General features: G+C 55.9%; 8 protein-coding genes across 8 annotated transcripts; 6 read left to right on the top strand and 2 right to left on the bottom strand.

Moving 5' to 3' along the window:
- Window positions 1-247: 247 nt before the first annotated feature.
- Window positions 248-1,511, top strand: LY79DRAFT_509016 (cellulase; the record flags this gene model as incomplete). The annotated part of the gene is made up of 5 exons (XM_060554013.1): window positions 248-445; window positions 503-622; window positions 676-975; window positions 1,050-1,339; window positions 1,400-1,511. 5 exons carry the CDS (start codon window positions 248-250, stop codon window positions 1,509-1,511), a joined length of 1,020 nt encoding a protein of 339 aa, XP_060417399.1.
- A 1,018-nt stretch (window positions 1,512-2,529) lies between these two features.
- Window positions 2,530-3,892, top strand: LY79DRAFT_47747 (phosphate transporter). The gene is made up of 3 exons (XM_060553244.1): window positions 2,530-2,711; window positions 2,837-2,997; window positions 3,078-3,892. Exons 1-3 carry the CDS (start codon window positions 2,695-2,697, stop codon window positions 3,470-3,472), a joined length of 573 nt encoding a protein of 190 aa, XP_060417398.1. The 5' UTR covers window positions 2,530-2,694; the 3' UTR covers window positions 3,473-3,892.
- A 154-nt stretch (window positions 3,893-4,046) lies between these two features.
- On the top strand, window positions 4,047-5,324 carry LY79DRAFT_509256 (DNA repair protein; the record flags this gene model as incomplete). The annotated part of the gene is made up of 2 exons (XM_060554037.1): window positions 4,047-4,136; window positions 4,200-5,324. The coding sequence occupies 2 exons, from the start codon at window positions 4,047-4,049 to the stop codon at window positions 5,322-5,324; spliced, it is 1,215 nt and encodes a 404-aa protein (XP_060417397.1).
- A 488-nt stretch (window positions 5,325-5,812) lies between these two features.
- LY79DRAFT_47816 (WD domain-containing protein) lies at window positions 5,813-8,950 on the bottom strand. Its single transcript, XM_060553251.1, has 4 exons — window positions 8,619-8,950; window positions 8,284-8,559; window positions 6,297-8,228; window positions 5,813-6,245 (listed from the first exon to the last, which is right to left on the bottom strand). The coding sequence occupies exons 1-4, from the start codon at window positions 8,752-8,754 to the stop codon at window positions 5,986-5,988; spliced, it is 2,604 nt and encodes an 867-aa protein (XP_060417396.1). The 5' UTR covers window positions 8,755-8,950; the 3' UTR covers window positions 5,813-5,985.
- A 1,539-nt stretch (window positions 8,951-10,489) lies between these two features.
- LY79DRAFT_667145 (uncharacterized protein) lies at window positions 10,490-15,306 on the bottom strand (the record flags this gene model as incomplete). The annotated part of the gene is made up of 2 exons (XM_060563334.1): window positions 10,490-10,672; window positions 10,738-15,306. 2 exons carry the CDS (start codon window positions 15,304-15,306, stop codon window positions 10,490-10,492), a joined length of 4,752 nt encoding a protein of 1,583 aa, XP_060417395.1.
- A 1,066-nt stretch (window positions 15,307-16,372) lies between these two features.
- LY79DRAFT_47734 (uncharacterized protein) lies at window positions 16,373-17,119 on the top strand. Its single transcript, XM_060553243.1, has 2 exons — window positions 16,373-16,612; window positions 16,667-17,119. The coding sequence occupies exons 1-2, from the start codon at window positions 16,424-16,426 to the stop codon at window positions 16,988-16,990; spliced, it is 513 nt and encodes a 170-aa protein (XP_060417394.1). The 5' UTR covers window positions 16,373-16,423; the 3' UTR covers window positions 16,991-17,119.
- LY79DRAFT_47718 (bladder cancer-related protein BC10-domain-containing protein) lies at window positions 17,116-17,924 on the top strand. Its single transcript, XM_060553242.1, has 2 exons — window positions 17,116-17,154; window positions 17,221-17,924. Exons 1-2 carry the CDS (start codon window positions 17,138-17,140, stop codon window positions 17,633-17,635), a joined length of 432 nt encoding a protein of 143 aa, XP_060417393.1. The 5' UTR covers window positions 17,116-17,137; the 3' UTR covers window positions 17,636-17,924.
- A 2,279-nt stretch (window positions 17,925-20,203) lies between these two features.
- On the top strand, window positions 20,204-21,223 carry LY79DRAFT_543505 (uncharacterized protein). The gene has a single exon (XM_060557050.1). The coding sequence runs from the start codon at window positions 20,585-20,587 to the stop codon at window positions 20,870-20,872; it is 288 nt and encodes a 95-aa protein (XP_060417392.1). The 5' UTR covers window positions 20,204-20,584; the 3' UTR covers window positions 20,873-21,223.
- The last annotated feature ends 500 nt before the right edge of the window (window positions 21,224-21,723 follow it).

The following is a 21,723-nucleotide window of genomic DNA, read 5'->3' as shown; positions in this document are numbered from 1 at the left end:
GAGTGGCCAATTTTCCCGCCTTCCATAGTTCAGCCTTCAACCATGAACCATGCTCTCCTCTACCGCTGCGCTCTAGATCGGACGAGAGGGGGAGGCGAGGGAGGAGGGTCGTCAAAGGAACATAAAGCCGCCATGCCTCGGCGTCATCGTAGAATTCGTCTGTCTTCGGTGGCAATGACATCAGATCCCTTTATCGTCTTTTCTTTCTTTTTAAGCTTAACCTTTTCCCTTTTGGTCGATGAAAATCATGAAGTCTTCCGGCATTAGTCTCGGAATCGCGTCCGTTGTCTCGGTCCTGGCAGCCCCCATGGACGGGGCCAAGGAGAAACGCGCTGGAAGGCTCGAGTTTGTAGGCGCAAACGAGAGTGGAGGCGAGTTTGGCCAGAAGACTCTGCCGGGACAGCTGGGAAAGGACTATACATGGCCCAACAAGACGGCCATTGATGTAAGTGATGGTGTGTGTTGGTGTGAAGTCGCGGCATGTGCTAAGTTGAATTATAAGATCCTGAGATCCCAGGGGCTCAACACCTTTCGCATCGGAACGATGATGGAGAGAATCACCCCTGATCAGTTGACGGGCAAGATCAATGAGGACTACTTCTCCGGTGTTGAAGATGCACGTGTTGCAGCCTCTCTGGCAAAACAAGAGATGGGCTGGTACTAACACGCATGTAGGTCATCAACGACGTGACTTCCAAGGGATCATATGCCATCTTCGATCCTCACAACTACGGCCGATACTACGGCAACATCATTACCAGCCCCACCGACTTTGGCGCCTGGTGGAAGACGGTTGCCGCTCGTTTCAAGAACAACGATAAGGTCATCTTCGACACCAACAATGAGTACCACGACATGGACAACTCGCTGGTCAGGGATCTCAACCAGGCCGCCATTGACAACATCCGTGCTGCAGGCGCGACGAAGCAGATGATTTGGATCGAGGGCAACGCTTACTCGGGTGCCTGGCACTGGGTATGCTGATTCCTAGAGCCCTTCCTCCTCCCCGTTTACAAGCCATACGTGGTACTGACCGTCTGTAGATTGAGAGCGGCACCGGCGATGCGCTCAAGAATCTTAGTGACCCTACTGACGCTAGCGGCAAGCTCCTCTACTACGAAATGCACCAGTACCTTGACTCGGACGGTTCGGGCACCAACGAGGCTTGTGTCAGCAGCACCGTCGGCGCCGAGCGTCTTGCCATCGCCACCAAATGGCTCAAGGACAACAACAAGCAGGGTGTCATCGGGGAGATTGGGGCTGGTGCCAACACGCAGTGCCAGGAGGCCGTCAAGGGCGCCTTGAAGCACCTCGCCGACAATTCAGAGCAGTGGAAAGGGTGAGTCGAGATGCCCGATATCGTTTTGGTGGTTTACGGGGAGGGCTAACGAGTTGATAGAGTAGTCTGGTGGGCAGCGGGCCCATGGTGGGCAGACTACATTTATAGCATGGAGCCAGCCACTGGAAAGGCTTACGCAACATACCTCCCGATCCTCAAGACGTTTGCTTGAGACCATTGGTGTATTGGTTGGTAAAATTCTCTTTGTGGATATTGTCGTGGGCGGTTTGTTCCCCGGTGTACATAGACAAAATATAACAAGACAACTGTCTTTGAAGCATTCCGAGACCGCCATGTCTTTTGCACTCACCAGTGGTTCTGAGCTATCCTTGTGTAAGCAAAATGAGGAAGATAAATGGTAGGCAGCCACTGCCATTCATCAGTATCTCAACATCCACCGTTTGGTAGTCAGAGTTGCATTACCAAATCTCAGCTGTAAGGTGAGGCAAAAGGGGAGCTGTCTGGATTAGGCAGGTGGTGGGGTGCCAACCAACAGGAAACCCCACGTTGCAATGCACGAACGTGTCCTTATGACAGTTTCCAACAGGGGAACCAAGGACTTTGCTTGGTGCATCTTGCGTCTCAGTTCTGGGTACATTAGCTTGCCATAGACAGCTCTAAGACGTGTGATACTAGCTAGGTATGCATTGCTGCGTCAGAGTCGCAGAGCTGCAGAACTAGAGGGCCATAGCAGAGTGCCCAAAGAGAGACCGACCAGGCTTGCATTAGGTCAGAGGATGTAGGACCTAGGACAGAACAGCAAACACACCAGACAGGTAGGTTCAAGGCTCCCTCGGCGTTACGCATGTTACCCATACACCCCTTTCAGTGTGTTCCGGTATGGACGGCAGCGGAAGTCTACAGAAGAAACCCAAAAGTACACCTTTAACCCGATTCGATGGGGGGAAGAGAGAGAAAAATGGAGCGAGAAAAAAAAAATTATGACATTTCGCAATTCGCCATCCCGCTGGACCCCGAATCGGGCCACCCAGGGTCCCCCTTTCAGCGCCTGCGACCCAGGCTACAGACTACCTACAGTACAGTTTTACCCACTGATGGCCCACCTCCGCCTAAACCCACCCAAGCCCGGACGCCGTTTCGACCACCTCACCCTCTCCGCCCAGCGACACTGACCCTCATGCGCTAAACCATACAAAAACTCGCCAAAACTCAACGCCGCGCCGTCTTCGCCTCTACATCCTCCTCCTCCTCCTCCTCCTGCCAGCCTTCTTCTATCTTCCCCCCTTTCCGCTTCCCTTCGTGTAACTCAACCTCGTTCGCATCCGCAGAGGTCCCTCGGGTCTTATTTTCCTTGTCAATCCTAATTTCAACCGTTCTTCAAGACAACCGCCAAAATGGTCAGCCCTCAGATGTACGTCGCGCTCCTCGTCCCGGCGGCGACGCCGCAATGCACTGCAATCTCTGCGTGCGCATGCTGCCGCCGCCACCATTCCCAATAACTCTTGTACGAACGTCCAGCGCTGACAATGGCCGTAGCACCAACCTGATCATCATGCTCGGCATGGTGCAGGTCTCGCGCAAGGTCCCCTTCGATGACCCCAACGTCCTGAACCTGTGCCGCGCCGGCTACATTGCCAGCAACATCATCATCGCCATCATCTACCTCTACGTCCAGGCGCAGATCAACAAGAAGAAGGGTGCGTGCAGACCAAAGACGCCACAGTTCATGAGGACAGTACAGCGTGTACGGACAGACAACTGACAGTGCAAAACGCAGATATGACCACCCTCAAGTACGTTGAGCCGGCGCCGATGGGCTCCTCGGAGGAGGGCAAGCTCGTCACGACCACGATCCACGCCTACGACTCGACCCAGCTCCGCCAGGCCTTCCGCTCCCAGGCCATGGGTATCGCCATGATGGGCTTCATGCATCTCTACATGAAGTACACCAACCCTCTCCTCATCCAGTCCATTATCCCCCTCAAGAGCGCCCTCGAGAGCAACATCGTCAAGATCCACGTCTTTGGTAAGCCCGCCTCGGGCGACCTGAAGCGCCCCTTCGCTGCCCCCGCCGGCTTCATGCAGGGTCTCCAAAGCGGCCCAGCCCAGAGCGACAAGAAGGCCATCGAGGCTGCCGAGCGCGCCGGCCGTGGCGGTGCCAAGGAGGAGTAAACGGGCATCTATCTCTCTTCTCTCTCGGGTATGTGAGGGGACGACAACAAAACAGGCCATTGGTTATATCGGATGCCCCAAAGCGCGTGCTCACGCAGTTGGTTGCAACAAAGTAACACATCTGATGCGACGCACATGCACGCGGCTAGTCTCAGGATGGGGTGGCAACCACCGCGTAGATGCTTAGCTCGCCCAAAGATACAGCTCATTAATCTTCACTCCTGCTGTCCGTTGCCCGCTAATCTCTCTCTCGCCTTCTCAATCTCTCATTGTGCCGCTAGTTCCACATTGTGCCGCGGGCTCCATTGGCCCCCATGTGTGTTCCTGGTAGCTTCGCCGCTCCCGCATTGCCAGACCCGTCCCTCACTTTCTCGGTGTGGCCTGGTCAGTGCCAAAAAAGCACGTGCATTCGCGACTAACTGGTGACATAATCGTTCCTCGAAAAGTTGCCCCTCCGCGCTCATTCACGCCTCACACTTGCATTACATCCTCCGAGCGACAATCCCTTCCGTAGTGCGTAACAACGTCCAAGATAAGCCCCGGTTTGGCATCCAAACCTTTGCAACAGCCAGCCATGGTTCGTCCATCAACACCACCGCCGAACCCGGCAGCCGCCCCGCCGCCCGCCGCGACGCCTCCTACGCCAGCAGCAACCCGTCGCATGGTGAGCCACTTCGACATTCTACGTCCCAGTCCCTTGCCTCGCATTTCTCTAACATTCGCTCAGGAAGAGTCCCGCCTCCGTGCCAAAGCACTCCGCGACCGTCGCGACGCCGAGCTCGCCGCTTCCGGCGCCCCCTCCGCCTTGAAAACAGCCTCGGGCTTCGTCGCGACCCCCGACGTCCACATCACAACGGCCGGCGCCGGCGCATCGCGCTCGGCAGCAGACGCCCCGCGCAAGCGCCCGCACTCGTCCATCTCGACCGCTGGCTCCGGCACGGGCTCGCAGCCGCCGCTGCCGCAGCACCCGACGACGAACCGCGATGCGCGCGACACCAACGCCGTGCCGCGTCCGGCGCGCAACTTTGCAAAGTTCGTCGACTACAACATGTCGGCCATGACTGACACCAAGGGCGGCTTCCTCACGGCCGAGGATGACCCGCACAATACGGCCCTTGTGCCGAGGCAGAAACCCGGCGGCGGGCCGGCGCAGGAGGAGAAGCCCAAGGGCATGTCCACCCAGGAGTGGGAGCGCCTCCAGCTCTTCCGCAAGCTCCGCCGCCAGAAAGCGGGGCCCTTCGAGCCCGGCCTCAGCGTGCTCGCCGACGACGCCGCCCGGAAGAAGTGCAAGGACTGCGGCTCGTACGAGATCGACTTCGTCTGGGACGAGGTGTTTGGCGCGCAGGTCTGCCACGCCTGCAAGGACAAGCACCCGGAAAAGTACTCCCTCCTGACCAAGACGGAGTGCAGGGAGGACTACCTCCTCACGGACGAGGAGCTCAAGGACGCCGATCTGCTGCCGCACCTCTCACGGCCGAACCCGCACAAGTCCCACTGGCACGACATGATGCTCTTCCTCCGCTTCCAAGTCGAGGAGTACGCCTTCACGACGAAGTGGGGGTCCGCCGAGAAGCTCGACGAGGAGTTTGCCCGCCGCGAGGCCGACAAGAAGCGCCGCAAGGATGCCAAATTCCGCGACAAGCTCAACGACCTCAAGCGCAAGACCCGCACCGAGGCGATCCGCAGGCAGCAGGCCACCATGGCCGCAGGGTCCGGCCCGAGGAAGTTTGGCGACTCGGTCGGCGGCGGGAAACACGTTCATGACTGGGGCCGGGCCGTCGAGAACGAAGACGGCATGACAGTCAAGAAGTGCAACGGCTGCGGCATGGAGGTGGAGGAGTTGGAGTTCTGACGCCAAGTAGCCGTTTGTTCTGGGGGGAAAAATAATCCCTTTGCGGATGGGAAGACGCATCATGAGTTTTTTTTTTCCTTCAGCTTCAAGTTTCAATACCCGGAACGTTCATACAGCAATACCACTCATACAGTCGTCTACTTCTTCAGCGTAAAACTATGTACGAATAAACCGAGTAGCCCCCTTCAAAACAGCTATAACCGCACAATAGCGAAGCGGAGGTGGTGGTAGGGGGTATCGACGTGTAGTGAACAATGATGCCCCTGGTACAATATTACAACACAACGTAGGCGGGCCACTCCTGCCCACGCTCATCTACTGTCCACCCAATTCGGCTTTTCGTACCCTCCTATTGTTTTTCGCCCTCCTCGCCCCTTCCTCCTTCTCGGTGGTGGCCAATGAGCCCACTGCTCCACAGCCAAGCATTGGCACGTCTCTCTACCTCTGCTATGCCCAATACATAAATAAATAAATATAAAACCAAATACTTTCTTCATCTCATGCCCCGGCAACCAAGCTAGAGTTACTATCAGAACGTTCGTCCAGAGCAAGCAATGGCCCAAAGACGACGCCATTTCATCAGACGCTATGCTGTCGTTGTTATTGTATATCCGCTCTCTTCGTCGCTTCTCTTCAACGAGGACATACACGATGCCCCCATCTACCGCGCAAAGACCTTCACCACGCCGTCACCGCCGCCACTGACAACCCACTTGCCGTCTTGGCTCCAGACGACAGAGCACACGCCCTCGCCGCGCATGATACGGTGGCTCGTAATTTCCTGCGTGCAGGACCGTTTCTCGAGACTCCAGAACCGCAGTGATGCATCGTGGCCTGCGCTAACGAGCTCGCGGCCTTCTGGACTGAGGGAAAGGCTCGAAATCGATGCCGGGTGGGCTAGCATATTGTATGTACATTGCCCTAGAGACCAATCAGCACTTTCTCCATCGACGAGTGACATCCTGAACTTACCGCTATTGGCATCAAAGAACCGCACGAACCGATCCTCGTGTCCGGAAATGATGACGCCTTCGACGCCGGACCCTGCCATGGACCTACCTCCGCCCGTCGGTCCGCCACCAGCACTACTGTCCTCTTCAGATAGGCCACTTTGAGACTGCTCCAGTCCGACAGTCGTCGCAACAACAGCGTTGACGCTTGTGTTGATTGAGCCATCGTATGTCTCCGAGCTATCCATTGTCCCGATCTGTTCACCTGACCTAGTGTCGTAGACGAGAATGGATGCATCCGAGTAAGAGACGACAAAGGTTCCGCCGCTAGGGCTGAGAGGGGTGATGCACGTAGGGCTGGCATCGATGCCCTCGGGCCTCTTGATGTTGTGGACCAAAGTGTGGTTAAAGGGCGAGTTGGATGCCATGCTGGGTTGCGGGTTGCTTAAGAAAGCACTTCCCGAGCTCATCGAGTTGCCACGGACGCGGCCCCGGCTGCCTGATGGACCAGCTCTGTTTGTGCCTGGTTGAGGAGAGGTCAGCTGGGGTGGTGCGCTGACGGCCCATAGACGGACGGATCCATCGGCGGCACCGGAGACAAGCAAGATGCGATCGGGGCCTCCATATTGACTATTCTGGCCAAAGACGGCGCCAAGAGTGGTCGGCAGCACGCACAATGCCCAGACGGCGTCGGTGTGGCCCTCGAGCGTGGCTTTCGGATCAACTCTGCCACGTTCCCAGACCCTGATAGTCGCGTCCTGACCACCAGAGAATATCCAACCATCGCCTTGGGCACGGCCACCAGTGCTAAAGCTAGGAGACGGCGACCAAGAAGTCAAGCAAAGCACTGCCCCAGCGTGGCCACGGTGAGAGAAGTTGGCTGTTACGTCAAGGTCCGATGCGGCGTTGGTCTGACCGTGACTGTCGATACGAGGAATGTGAAAGCGCTTGATCATGCCATCGTCGCCAGCGGTGCAGATCTCGGGTTCTCCAGGACTGCCGCCGCCCGAGAAGATTACAGTCCGTACCGTATCCAGGTGACCTCGCAGTCCAAACCGCAGCTTAAAGTTGCCCGTCTCGGCTTTCTGAGTAGCCGCGTTTAGCGACAGCTCATGGTCTGCGCTGCGTCTTCGCGACATTGATCCTTTGCGGCGATTAGAACTTGGTCCACGGTTGGGTGACTTGGGGAGGTTGTCTGCGGCTGGAAAGGCATCGGTGTCAGGTCGGTTTGTGAGTTGCTGCAGAGGTTGCGATGTGTTGGATTCCGGGAACGCTCCCTCGGGAAAATCCCATCCATCAGACTCAGGGGCAGGGCGACTGGGCTGGGGCTCATCTGTCGGCTCCACGCTGCTAATAGATTCCACAGTATGAGTCGGACGCTGCTGCATGTTATCGTCGAGCATGCGGGCAGTAACCGACATGGGCTGAGGCCACTCTGTGCCGGCAGCATACATGACAGGTGGCGCGGATTCAGGGTTCGAGGACGGCATAGATTGCTGTTGCTGTTGTTGCTGCTGCTGCTGCTGCTGCTGCTGCTGCTGTTGTTGTTGTTGTTGCTGTTGCTGTTGCTGCTGCTGCTGCTCAGTTGGCTTCACAGGAAAACTGGTCGGCTGACTTCGTTGCATCGGAGGCGCGTGGTTCGGAGCAGGAGGAGGCCGATTGGCTTCGCGGACGTGGTTCTGTGGCACCAGAGAGGAGGATGCGAAGGAAAAGGGCGGTTCCTGGAACGCCTTGCCGCCTTGAACGCCGAAAGGCTCACCCTCGCGCAAATCTTCAAGTATCGGGAGCGGGGGTGATTCTCGGGGAGGCAAGGGGTTTGCGGGCGTGATCATCAGGTAGGTGAACTCGGCTTGGCACTGGTCCAAGAAAGACTTGAGGTCGGCACGTTGCGCTTCGTCGTCGCCCTTCTCAACCTCGAGCTCGTTAGGATCGGCGTCGGAAGGTTTCTTGGAAGCTGTGTTGATACCGTGTTAATGATTGATTCATGAGGACATATGTAGGGTACTCACAATGAAGCTTCTCCTGAATCAAGGCAGCTCTATCCTTCTCTGGTTTCGTTGTCTGGCCGCCTGCCTTGCCCCCCCCCTTGAGCTGTGCAGCCTGGTCCTTGACCTTTTTCTCAAGGATGGCGACGTATTTCTTGAGGGCCTTCTGCGTCGCATCGGACCTTCTCGCCTGACCTTCGAGGGAGGCTATCCTGGCCTTCATCTCCTGGCGCTCAATCTCCCAAGCATTCCTGTCCCGCTCGTGACGGTGCCATTCGGTTTGGAGGAAGCGCATAACACCTGGGAAGTGAAGTAGTCAGCAAACAGATGTCGATTGTAACCGGCGCTGAAAGACCTACCCTGCAGTGTGTATTCAGTCGCATGAGGCTGGTTGCCGCCGTTGCCCTGCATCGCACCGCCCATCTCGTTTCCACCAGGCCCGCCCATGCCGTTGCCAACGTTCGACCCCATGCCCGAAGCCACCTGCCAGCTCATACGTGCGCGAGGGGGGACTGGTCCCCGGCAAGGAGCTCAGCACTGCGGTCAGATACGGGAGGCGGGGATGCGAGAGTCCGACGACGACGACAACGAAAAGGAGATGTCGATAAGTGATGTCGAGCTGTCGGGTTTGGCTTCTCTCGACTCGGTCTGCTGGTGCAGCTGATTGCGCCTTTGTTGTCGATGATGGGAGCTACCTGATCGTCTTTGCCTAGGTAGACGAACAAGATATCGCAGAATCGGCGGCGGCAGCGACTCGTCGAAAAGCTGACGTCGATAATCGTTGTCGTCGTGTTCGTTGTTGAGAGAAGAGGTGGTTGTCGACAGTTCAGCACAAGAAGCGAAGCGGTGTTCGGAGCTGTGTTGGCTGGCCCTGGTCAATTGAATTGGAGCTTTGTTCCCGTTGTCGCGTTCCCTCGACGTCTGCCAAAAGCAGGTACTTACCTACTTTGACTTGAGTATGTACTCTCTCTCCTGCACACTCTGCACACTTTGTGCTAGGTACGCATCTATGATCAGGTGGGTCCCAGCACAATTGACTCCAGGTTGGCTCGGTGGACGGAAAAACAACGAACAACGTGTCGAGATTACAGATGTCTGCTCTTGCCCTTTCCCAGGACTAAACAAGAAAGAGCGTTGTCGGAAAAAGATGTCTTGCGCCAAAGACAAAACGGCTTGGCAAATGAAAGGTGGCCCGTAAGATTTTCGTCGTTGGATCGCGACGAGTTATCAGTTGACGGCTGCATCTGCTGCTGCTGCCTTCCTGCTGTACTTTCTGGCTTCAGTCCCGGTCAGTAAAGTAGGTACCTAGGTTACCCTACGTACCCCATTAGGGGAAGTGCCCACTCTTCCTCTCACTGTTTGTCCACGTCGCCTCGCCTGTGCATGTGCCTGAGCTTTCTCCATGCACAGCTGTCCTGCCTTTGCCGCCAGTCTTCGTCCAATCATTAGCGGGCCGAGAAGGGTGTGAGGCTGTCAGGCATCAAGCCCTGCAGGGCTATGCTTGCTTGTCAGGAGCACAGGCCACATCACCAAGTCTAGAGGATTATGTAATATCTACCCTCTCCTCTCCACTTGATTGGTGACTTCATCGCACGCAACGATTCAATGTGACGAAGCTACCTACTAATGCTAACTCTTCCGATGAGTTGCTGTCAAGGAGAACCGCTCCGCGTTTGCACATCAAGGTCCTCCTTCGCGGCATAAACAAACGTTTGTAGGTCACGTCTCATATTCCTGTCTAAAGACGAGGTTGTGCCCTGATGAAACCATCCAAACCCAAGAATACCAACACCCTGGGTTAGTCGTCCAAATAACCTCAGGCGTCTGTCCTTGCCGTTTCTTTCGACCATACACCCAAGCGTACCCCTTATTACGAGAAAAGCTTCGGAATTTGGCCACCCTCTCACGCTTCCTTCCAAGCCCAAACTACTCCGTTTGCATGTCCGGTATCACGCGTCCCATCGAATCGCAACGAGCTTAACCCCAATCTCCAAAGCCAAGGAAACGCAATCATATGTGCACTCAAGGTATCAACTGCCGCCGGGCTATCATGCCCCATCCGCAACTCACTGTCCAGGAGGATATATTGTCTCCTCGGCATCGCGGCAGTGCCAAAGAGCAAGGCCACCCTCCACTGTGTATGGCGTCGAAATGTCGTATGTACTTGATATCGTCATGTCGTCAAAGGGCAGAGGTGCCAAATATGTCCACCTCCATCTGAGGTCATTTCTCAAGCGTATTGCTGCTCGTCTTGGCAAGCGTCGATGACGCGCTTTGCATTGACGATGATCTGCGAGAGATTCTTCAGGACCGGGTCATTACCCGACGTGCTGCTAATGCGGACGAAGAGCCCCTCAACACGGGCAACCAGCATACCCATAATCTTTGGCGTAACCGCGCGAGCATCCTCATCCTGAAAAAAAAAAGAAGAAAAAAGTTAGCCCTGCTTTGTGAATATAGAGCAACGCGTCAACTTACCATGTTGCCGAGAGAGACCTGGAGGCTGTGCACAACCATCTCAAGCCACGCGATCCTTTCCCGAGTGTGAGATTCCAGGTTCAAGCTGACAGTTGCAGTCACCGTCAGGAGAACGAGGTGAGGCAGGTTGCGAACAAACTCGGGGCTGTACTTCGACATGTACTTTTCAAAAACTTCCTGTTCACGTCCAGACTGCATCCAACGGACGACGGCCTCTTCGGCACGGCCCTCCCTCATTGACTGGTTGATAACGGCAATGCGGGCCTGCAAGTCAGCGTCATGTTCGTTGGTGTTAGGCTTAGCAACCGTCAGGGCCTGCGAGTGGCCGTAGCTCATCGAGTGTTGCGAAGCACGATCGGGGCTCTGGACGTTGCTGTAAGACTGGCTGGGGAGCTGGCTCGGAACCTGGCTGGGAACCTGGCTAACAACAGAAGGAGCGTTGTAGGAAGGGGTCGCATGGTGGTGTGACAACTGTTGAGGATGCTGCTGCTGAGCCTGTGCCTGGACGCGGATCATTTGCTGTTGAAACTTGAGGAACTCGTTCTGGAACTGCTCCTGCGCCGCGGCCATGCTCGAGATCGTGCCAGTAAGACGAGTCACTATAGCAGACAGCTGGTCAACCTTGTTGCTCTCGGCAAGACGCTGAGCATTGAGGGCCTCCATCTCGCCGCGGTGCTGCTTTTGCAGCTCACCGGCAACCCGCTGGCAGGCCTGGGCCGCCATGTTGGTGAACGAAGGACCCAGGCGGGAGGTCAAGGTGTTGACAACCTCTTGTTGGACGTTGGCTGAGACAGTGGCCCCTACTCTGTCCGAGATGGCCTTGACAAAGTCCCCGTTCTGCAGCGCATGCTGAGTGGCAGAAGGGAGGGCCTTGTGAATCTCCTTCTGAACGGACTGCGAGACCTGGGCGTTCATGCTCTTGGTAAACTGGTCAGAGACGGCCTTGCCCGCAACACTGGCAATTGTGGGGATGACGGCATTGCTAAACTGCTCCTGGATGAGCGCCTCGAGCACCTTCTGTGTGTTCTCGTTGAGGACTTCCGATACCATGTTCAAGAGCTTAAGCTGGCGTTCGTCGAAGTCGGCCTCGCGAGCGCGCAGACCATCGTCAATGCGGCCGTGAAGCGTCTTAAAGGACGAATTGAGCAAACTGTTGAACCCGTTCTGCAACCGAGTCTCCATACTGCTAATTGCGGCCTCGACAGAATCCTGGGTAATCGAGTTGGAGTTGTTGGCAGAAGACTTGCCCGCGTCCTTGGAGTTGTTGTTGGAAGGGTTTACACGAGGGGAACCGTTGGTTTGAGCGTCGTTGCCAGCGGCGGCGGCAGCGGCGGCGGCGGCGGCAGCTGCCTTCTTCTTGCGGCTTTTGCGCTCCTGCTTCTCTTCCTTAGCAGGGGCGGGGGCAGGAATGGGTGTCTCCTCGTCCTTCGACTCCGCTTTGGCGATCTTGACCGGAGTGACAGACTCGGGGCCACGGCGAGGCATGTTTTCGTCTTGCGAAGGAGTGGTCTGGAGCAGTGAATCCTTGGCAACATTGCGGGACGAGGGATGAGCAGCATCGGCATGCTGGTGGCTGGGCTCGACAGGTTGGCTGACAGGAGGCTTCAACTTCGATATGGTAACAACACCAGCATCCACGGCATCGACCGGGGACAAAACCTTGTTGTCTTTGGTCCATCCAAGCTCCGCCTGCTTGATTAAAAGGCAAGCAACGCCCTTGGAGTGCATGGCATATAGCTCGAAGAGAGTGGGCTCGTCAGTCTCCTGGGCCATGGCCGGGTTGGCAAGGATGTCGAGACTGCGCAGGATTCCTCGGTTCGCGAACGAGTACTCACGGACACCGCTAATAACAGCCGTCGAGTCAGGTTGAGGAATGGTGGCATCTTGGGCAACCAAACGCTGGATGTACTCCACCTGGGATACGCTCTTCAAGTTGTACTTAGGAGCCGACAGATGCGCGAAGTAGATGGAGTTGCGCGTTGGGTGGCCGATAATCAGCATGCCGGTCGGAGGGTGATACATGACGCTGCAGACGGCGTCAGACTCCTTGCTGTGGGGGAGGTTGAACTCCTGGACAGGCTTGCCGAGAGCAAGATCCCAGAGCTGAAGAGTGTGGTTCTGCTTCATGCCAATAATCATGTAACGCAGAGCACAGCGCTTCTGATACGGGCGAAGCTTGTCGACAAGGAGAACGGACGTGGGCCAGGCCTTTTCACCCTCCGGAGTGCTAGTCAGGGTCATGAGAGGCTCCTTGATCTCGAGTGAGGTGTGGGCAGGTGTTGGCCCGCGGGGGTCGCTGTCCTCCTTGGCAGCGGTAAGGTCGCGGACGTCCCAGAACTTGACACGTCCAGACTTGTCAAGAGACACTATCACGCTATCGTCCTGACTGAAGGTGAAGTCTTTGCCGGCCTTACCGGTGTTGATCTTCAACGAACATTGCTTGGCCAATTTCTCCGTGTCGACGACACGGTCGTGACCAGGCTTAAGCAGGTTGTGTTTCATGATGAATGTGGGCCAAATGACATTGATGGACTTGCCGCGGCCAACAGCGAAGAACTCTGGGTGGATCGTCGAGGGGCGGGCGCGAGTCTTGAGGACACCACCGGGGGCGTCACCACCTTCGTGCGAAGCCATGGGGGGCAGGGCGAAGCCGTACTGCTCCGGGTGAGCATCCTCAATGTGATCCTTCTCGCCGTTCTTGATCTGGACCCAGTAAACAGTACCGCTGATGCCCGTGCCGATAATGGCCTCGCGGTGGGTGCTGGTATGGTCAGGGGGGGTGACAGACATGGCAACATTGAAGATGCGGTCCTTGGTGTCGGTGAAGATCTTGGCATCCTTGCCATCGTCCTGTCGGATGACGCGAAGACCACCGGCCTTGGACATACCGTAGGCCATGTAGTTCTCGGTGGCGGTGTAGAGGTTGCGGTCAATCTGGTCAAACTCCTTCTTCAGACGGGCGATGTCCATGATGGCCTCATCGCGGAACTGGGGGCGGGGCTCGGTGGCGCCGTCCTGCAGAGCAATCGAGATCCAAGGCTTCATGGGAAAGTTGAAGACCTTGACGGGTGAGGGAGTTTCCTCCTCAATCACCACGATCTCATCTTGGTCCGCGCTCTCCCAGCTGTCGGCAACGGCTTGACCAGCAGCCTCCTCGATTATCTCGCGGACCTCCTCGGCCACCTCGGCGGAGACAACCTTTTCGAGGATATCCCTATTTTCCTCGCGGTCGAGCTCCTTCTTGATGGCCTGGGCAGCATGGTGGGCGCTCTCCTCGAACTCCCTCTGGGTCCGCGCCGAGTCCATGTCCTCGAGGTCCTGCATGTAATCCGGCCGCGACTGCTCTTCCTCAGCGCGGGCGAGAGCTTGCTGAGCCTCGTAGTCGGCTTGCTGGGCAATGTCGTGGATTGCCTCGGAAACCGTCTCCTTGTTCCTCTCGCCAGCAGACGGGGCGGCGCTCACGTACGAGGCGGTCGAGCCAGGCGTGGGGTTGGCAAGCTTGTCTGCGGGCGAGGAACCGTGTTCAATGCTGTGGCGGACACGCTCAGGGCTGGCGAGAGGGCTGCGCTCGTTGTTGATGCGCTTGGCTTCTCCACCGTGATGGGAGTGATGAGAGCTCGGCGAGTCGTGGGTCTTTTTGAGAATCTGAAAAGCCGGACCGGCAGGCGACTGGCCAGCAGACTGAGGTGGGGCGATACCTGAGATGGAACCGGACTTGGGTGTGCGGTCGTGTGGCGAGGTAATCTGGGACTCCTCGAGACCGTTGCTGCTGTTGGCATTGTAGCCATACTGTTGGTGCTGGGCGACATGCAGGTTCGAATCCTGAGTCGAAGGGAACGAGTATGTGCCGTAGTTGCCACTGGGCTGACCATAGGCGCTGGGGTCATACTCGAACGAGTTGGAGGGCACGTGAACGTTGGGAGCTTGACCAGCTTCGGCCAGGACCCTCTGGAGGATGTTCTCGCCGGTCTGCGGGGCATTGGAACGAGTTGACTCGGCCAGAAGCATGTCGTTCTGACTGGGCTTCGGGCGGTTCAGTAGGTTCAGCAGGTAGGCGCGGGTATCGTCGGGGGGCGACGATGCGCCGAAAGTCGAGAAGGAGCCGTTTTGGGGCGGCTCTTGTCGCGACTCCTCGCCATCGTGTGCTCCTTTCATCAGAGCGGCGAGCAGGCCGGTAGGATCGGCAGGGGCGCGGGCGGGTGCGATGATCTGGGTCGGAACGGACGAAGACATCGTTGAGGAAGGTTCGTGGCTGTGTTGGTGGTGCTGCTGCTGCTGCTGGTGATGATGGTGGTGCTGCTGAGGCTGCGACTGCTGGGATTGATGCAACTGCTGGTGCTGGTGATGCGGCGACTGCTGGTAGTGCTGCTGCTGCGATTGCTGCGGCTGCGGCGACTGTTGCTGGTGCTTGTGCTGCTGGTAGCCTTCCTGGCGAGCCTGGGCAGCTTGCGAAGCTTGACCGCCAGCACCGCTGAATTTGAGCAGATTCAGCAGATTGTTGCTGCGATCACCATTTGAAGGCATGCTGCCACCGGGCGGCGTCGGCGCCGGGGGCATTGGGGACACCATGGTGGCGTCAATGGGGAGGGAGAGGAGGTCAAGGGAGAGGGATGCGGAGAGAGTGTGTTTCGACGAGGGAAACGAAGGGCAATTGACAAAGACACCCTTCCGTCGCGACACGATGGTGTGTTGAGTATGGGGGTTTTGAGAGGTTGCGGAGGGGAGGAGTGGGAAGAAGGGAAAGGTCAAACGGAGAATGGGATATCGAAAATAAATTTTGGGACGGAAATGGATGACTTGGGAGGCTGGACGATTTCTGAGCCCAACGCAAGGACCCAAGGTGAGACAACCCTGTCGATGTATCCGTAGCGCCAGAGCAGCACAGAAGAGAGAGGGGAGCAGGGGGGGTGTGACGTGGTTGAAGGACGGGAGCCAGAACGAGCCGGGGGCGACTTTATTTTTTTATTTTGTTTTAACTGTTCTTTCTTCTATCGCTTTTCAGTTTATTCCTTCTAATATTCTTCGTATTGATTTTTTTCTTCTTCTTTTCTAATCCGTCCCTTCCTTGCTCTTCCTAAGATAGTAAACTTAGATTTCCAGGCCCGTTTCCCCTCGGCCAGTCTCAATCTAGCGCGGCTTCTGGAGGTTCCTTCAATAAAGTTGGCTTGGTCCTGGTGCTGCTGCTGGTGTTGCTGCCTCAGCGATGGTGCCGTTAGAATATACCTATTTAGGTATCTAAATGATGGGATGTATGTTCCTGGATCGTAGTCAACATAAGCAGGTACTTCGGGTAGCCAGGCACGTACATACCTCAGGTAGGTAAGCTCCTAAGACGCCTGGGCACCTACCCTACCAACCTAGGTAGGTCAGTAGCTACCTAGCTATTGTGCACATACTTTGGGTACATACTGCACATGCCACCTTAAAGGTCGCATAGCCGCAGGGGAGCAGCGGACAAACGCTCCTGCCCCGAAGACAACAGCTAGGTAGTAGGGTGGAGGAGGCCGAGGTGCAGGCAGGCACGTGTAGACATACATCGTAGTTCGCAGTAATGCAATCAGAAACTTGAGTGCTCGTGCTGATGCCATTATGCTATTGCCTTAGGTAGGTAGCTACCTGGGGGCAACTGTGGTGCTGGGATAATCACCGGTACGCTACTGGTGCTTTGGGCAGACAGGCAGGAGAGATGCAGGTGGTCTGTGCCGCCCAGTGTCGACGTGGGGCCGTGCCACTGGTGGTTTTTCCTCCACCTTCCCACGTCCTGCTGGATGCTGCTTTGGCTGTTGGTGCTGCTTGCAGAATTGAATTGGCGTCAGACTTTGAGGAAGTGTCTGACGTAAGCAATCTCAAGATTCCCCTAGGTAACCTCAGGGAGGTGCGCATCTAAGGTAACTGCACAATGCACGCATCCAGCTAACCAGCCAGTCAGACGTACCAGACTCTCTATTCTACATTGTGTTCCTTGACGTCTTCTTCATTGCTAGCAGGAAACCGGCCATTTGTCTCGAACAGATCCACCGATTTTGTTTTGTGTTTTGCTTTTTTTTTTCTTGTTCTTTGCGTCCGGCTTGCGACCAAGTTATTAAGAAACATATCGCACCGCAATCGGGACCGTCCGACTTCCCGCCGATCCCACCATTGTTCCGCAATACACGTGCACTCGGCCCCAGGGTTCGCATCGCGCCGAGCTCGCAGTCTCGGAGGCGTTGAACCAATCACCCAAGCAAAAGGAACGCGGACAATCATCTCTTGATCTATCAGCCACTGTGTCCGGCGTACAGCAGAGACACGTGTCGGAGACTGCGCCTGGGCAATCCCGCAATCGTCGACCTTTCAGGGCTCTCCCATAATCGCCTCGTTTTACGTCACCAACACAGAGGGCAGGACAGCCGTTGCCATCATGTTCTGTCTCCGAAGGTGAAGTTCCCTCGAATCCGTGCTATCCTCCTGCCTTACCAGGCTTCCTGCTAACGGCGATTCCAGCTGGCTCCCCCTCCTCTTCATCCCGACCAACGCCTCGCCCGCCTTCATCTTCCTCTTCTTCATCTGCACATACTTCCTCAACCGGCCCTGCGTCTATTGCAGCTTCCTTCTGTTAATCCTCTTCCTTACCTCCTGTAACTGGTCAGACCGCTGCTTCTTCGACTTCAGCAGTAATTGGTTCCAGCCTCGCCCGCCCACCTCCTCGCAGCTGCCCGACCTCGACCCGAACACCGGTTTCAATGCCACCGTCGTGGAAGTGATCAACTCGACCGCCAGCGCGCTCGCCGGCGCTGCAGCCGAAGAGCTTGCGAGGCAGAGGCAGGAGTGGACAGGGCTGGGCATTGAATGGCTGCGCAGCCTCCTCGGGCGGAGAGAATGGCGCGTCGAGTGCCTGGATATCAATATTCGACTATAACATTTCGTGCTCTGGGGACGCTGTGTGCCAAGGGACAGACAAATGTTTATGAGTAACGACCATATTCGCGATTTGGGAAAAGCACACAGTGGGAATGGTGAAGGGAAGGAGGCAACCTCGCCGAAGGTACACCAAAGAGAAGAACGGGTTCTTGAGTGCATTCCATAGCGTTCTTATTTGCGTTGCGTCAGCCGTCCGAGGCGGATGGGATAAGGTCCCGGATTTTTGGGAACTGCGTGGCGGGTCGTCAATGGCCATGCCAGCCAGCGGAGAGCACTCGATTCGAGGCCCATTGCTACTTCGAGGAGCCTCCGTTACAATATGGAGATCTACAACATTCACAACGTATTCAAGTGTCCATAGTGTGAGGAGTCCGCTCATGCTGAACATGTGCCTGGCAAATGTACACAGTTTGGTTACCGACCCTGCGTACCCAATAGATACGCCCGGCTTCTGGCTGAATGCCGTATATTCAAATCACACCGTCGTCTCATATTGGTTGAAGGCGTGCAAGTCACCGGAAGGCTTGGTCTTTCGGCGGTGTCAGTTTGAATCCTGCAAATCAAATAGATAGGCCGCATTCCCGTTTTACGGATAGCGGCCATCTCCCTCGCTGCCCATATCGACACTGATCCGCCTGTCAACGTCAAATAGAGTTGCATATTGAGACAGCACTCTGTAATCACGATATATTACCACGATGACTAGGTAAGGCGACACTTGGCGAAGTCATAAAGTCAGTCGAGCAGAGCAAATTAGCAATGAAGCGAACGGTGAGCAACGTGTCCTTGGACCAGGCACGATACTGCTCCCTGGACCTGGCGAGGAGGTTTGATTGCACTATCTTGTGGATCAACTGTTGAACGCGTGTGAAACCCCACGGCTATTATACAATGATAATTACCAGCATATCTTTACCGCTTTCAGTAGCTTCGCTTGATCCAGCACCTGGCCGCTTTTCGTTTTAATGTGTGTTCTGGTCGCCAACCTCTCAACGTAACTGAGAGAAAGACGTTACTATGTCGACAAGAGGCAGCCCTAATCCATCGTTTTCGTTAAGCCCATGTACCCGTTTCACCAAGTATGCTCGCCCGTGGTAAGAACTAGCACGAGATACCGATTGGCACCGCAACGGCGTATTCCTCGAGAGCTAGGCATCTTTGGCATCTTTGCAGAAGCAGGTGTTATGGACAGCGGGACAGGGAATCACAAGAAGTTCCATCTACATCTACGACCTCAGGGAAGCGAAGCCCCGAGGGGCTCGACCAGCTCAGCCCATTGCCGTAAAATCCCATTATAGGCGAGGCAGGTTGCAACGAGTGCTAATGACCTCACAGTCACGAAGATGAGATGAGGCAGGCCTAAAAGGTGACTATAAATCAGATCGACGATGTTTTTCACACTCGTCTCCTGTTCTCTCACATCATCTTATGATCTTGTCTTTAGTCGTATACACACAAAATTTAACGTTGAATCGCCTACTACACTGCCGTCTCACGTCTCAGACGACATGTGACTGTCTGCATTCCAAGTACCACGCAGTGACTGCAAACCTGGAGAGTGCCGTAGGATAATACCGGCCGACCTAAGAGATGTCCGCTCTCATGAGACCCAACATCTGGTAGGCGAGCGCCAAGCGAGAGATCATGGAGAGCTATGGGCGATCTTCGCTTTTGGATATAAACCTGGCATCGGAACATTTCTTGTTTTCGTACAATGAGTTCGTCCTGTTATTACCTCTGGGCGCTATGTATATATAGCATCCTTCATCGGTGACTCCATCAACTGCATGATTAGCCACGAGGCCAAATTAAGATGGGGAAGATCGAACGGGTTGTGGACATGGGTGAAAATTAAACGGACCAGGGCGTAGCATTGTTTTGTTGTTTAGCAAAGCCATTTGCTAGCTCAAGCTGGTCCCAAAGGACCAGATGCCTCATAATTTATCCATCCAAGAGTGTTGTGGGCCGAAGGGTTTCAAAGGGGTCTTGTAAGTCGTTATATCGAATGGCGCGTCGCTACTGAAGTATACGAAGCCAAAGATCGTGTTTAACATGAGCTTATGAGCTAAGCTGCTGTTTTGAGGCCCATGCAAGTTAGGCAGGCGGCATTGCATTGCGTTGTCTTAATCTGTCTTCAGATAGCGCCAGCGTAATCGGAGCAGGCACCATGGTTTAAGTTTGCCTGGAGTCTGTGTATCATTACAAACAGTCACTATGTTTGTCAGTGAAAATCCAAGGTGACGGAACACTTTAGCCAGCGCGTTATCCCGGTCTGGATCTAATATTGGGCTCTGATAGACATGCATAAGTACAAGGCCCAAGATCCAGCATCCAAACACTAACCGGCCCCTCCGTAAGAGCTTACCACGACCCCGAAAGATAGATCGCGGACTTATCGACGGCCGGGGGTGATAATGGCTTTGGGCGGCGGATGAGCAGGCGGCCGCCGTGAGAGGCGCGCGGCGGGTTCGGAGCACAGTAGAGCAGAGCAGCGAGCGGGGCCAAGGAGGGAAATTCGGTGCGACGCGGGGTGGCAACATCGCCGAGGGAGGGGTGCGCACTCCCAGGGGGGGGGGGGGGGGGGGGGGGACTAGAGGCCTGCCCAGTCCACATTACGGCGTACACATCATCAGTGGGGTAGACATTGGGAATTGCGTAAGGACAAGAGGCAGGCTTGCGTCGGGTTGTGGCCTTCAGCAACGTCGGCCATTTGCCTGACAGCTATTGTGCGCTGTCGAACAGGAACGATCGGTCGCTTTCTTCACCTCTAAAGTCCTTCAAGATCCCGACCTCGATGATAATTCTGTTCGCATCTTATGGCGCCTATCTGCATTACTCCACCATCTACTCAACATCGGGGCAGACGTGATGGCCTCCGGACTCAAATGCGGAAAGACAGCGTCAGACGGGAGTGAGGGTTCCCCATCATCATGAGGAGAGGAGGTGGATGGGGGCAGTAGCTGGTTGCAGTCGTTATGTTGCTGTTGTCGTGATTATTTGGCCGGTCCGGTGCCGAGGTATGCAGCCACAAAGGTGCGTACACCACCAGTCTGCCCTCTTCATTTCGAGGTCCTTTGCCTCCCTTTGCATGCATGCAGATTGGCGCCGGGCACTAATACCCAAGCTATCCGTACCTGTGACTGCTTTTGATTGCGGCTTGCCTTTTCGGCAAACGATGCCGTGTCCCTCGCCCTTGCTAGGTAGCACCGCGCGGCCAGTAACTCGCCGTGGGTAGACGAGAGATGAAACCTTGGACTAGGAATGCCTTTTGTGGCTAGCCGCCAACCATGTGTCCGGTAGCAGCCAGGTAGGGTCATGAAGATATCGGCTTGGAATGTGGCAGCTCTAGCAACGACAAGTGGGACATTCCCGGTTCCAACGACTGTCGACGACGGGAGGGACGCGGGCGCTGGTGCGGAGCGGTAACCATTCGAGCCACGAACAGCGGCCACACGCGGCACAGCTGCGGTGGAAAGGGAGGCCAATCCTTATGTGTAGCTCGTGGTCTAGGTATGCATAGATATATACAAGACGGATAAATATACGGGCTACGGGGAAGAGTGTACGGTATTCAGTTGCACCGGGCAGGTAATAGCGGATGAGACATCAAGACAACCGTTATCCTGAAAAGGGCAAAGTGGCAAGGCGCCTGGAAAGAGGGCCACGCGTCACTATGGGTCCCGGTCGCGCCAATGGCACGGAACGGGCTTGGTGAGAGCGAGACGGCGAGACGGTAAGATTTTTTTTTTTTTTTTTTTTTTGGCGACTTTTTCTGGGTCGATGGCCCTCAGTGAGATTAGCCGGGCGACTCACGTTGCTCTGCATGTCTGGGCGAGAGACATTTTCAGACGTTGCAATGCTGCAGTGAGGCATCGAACGAGATGCGGCTGCAGTCCGGCGGACTCAGTCTGACAGAATCCTGAATGCCAAGCGGCGGAACGGTACGCCTGTCGACGATGAGTGGAGCCAGCCCAGGCAGGCCAAGGCCCGGGGCCCCGACGGAGGGAGCCTGATCATTGGGCCGGGGAGGGGAGCAGCAATGAAGGGCCCTACTACTAAGGGGGCGGGCTGAGACTCCCAAGACGG

This window comes from Colletotrichum navitas (assembly GCF_030913465.1).
Source record: "Colletotrichum navitas strain CBS 125086 chromosome Unknown LY79scaffold_11, whole genome shotgun sequence".
NCBI lineage: Eukaryota > Fungi > Ascomycota > Sordariomycetes > Glomerellales > Glomerellaceae > Colletotrichum > Colletotrichum navitas.
This window is presented reverse-complemented; position numbering and strand designations above follow the sequence as displayed.

Coding starts and splice junctions, on each gene's coding strand:
- LY79DRAFT_47747 (XM_060553244.1), top strand. Junction 2,998..3,077: donor GCAGATCAACAAGAAGAAGG/GTGCGTGCAGAC, acceptor TGCAAAACGCAG/ATATGACCACCCTCAAGTAC.
- LY79DRAFT_47816 (XM_060553251.1), bottom strand. CDS start 8,754: ATGAGCTGGCAGGTGGCTTCGGGCATGGGGTCGAACGTTGGCAACGGC. Junction 8,229..8,283: donor GATTCAGGAGAAGCTTCATT/GTGAGTACCCTA, acceptor GTATCAACACAG/CTTCCAAGAAACCTTCCGAC. Junction 6,246..6,296: donor GTTCTTTGATGCCAATAGCG/GTAAGTTCAGGA, acceptor ATTGGTCTCTAG/GGCAATGTACATACAATATG.
- LY79DRAFT_47734 (XM_060553243.1), top strand. CDS start 16,424: ATGCAGGTGGTCTGTGCCGCCCAGTGTCGACGTGGGGCCGTGCCACTG. Junction 16,613..16,666: donor CCCTAGGTAACCTCAGGGAG/GTGCGCATCTAA, acceptor CCAGCCAGTCAG/ACGTACCAGACTCTCTATTC.
- LY79DRAFT_543505 (XM_060557050.1), top strand. CDS start 20,585: ATGGGGGCAGTAGCTGGTTGCAGTCGTTATGTTGCTGTTGTCGTGATT.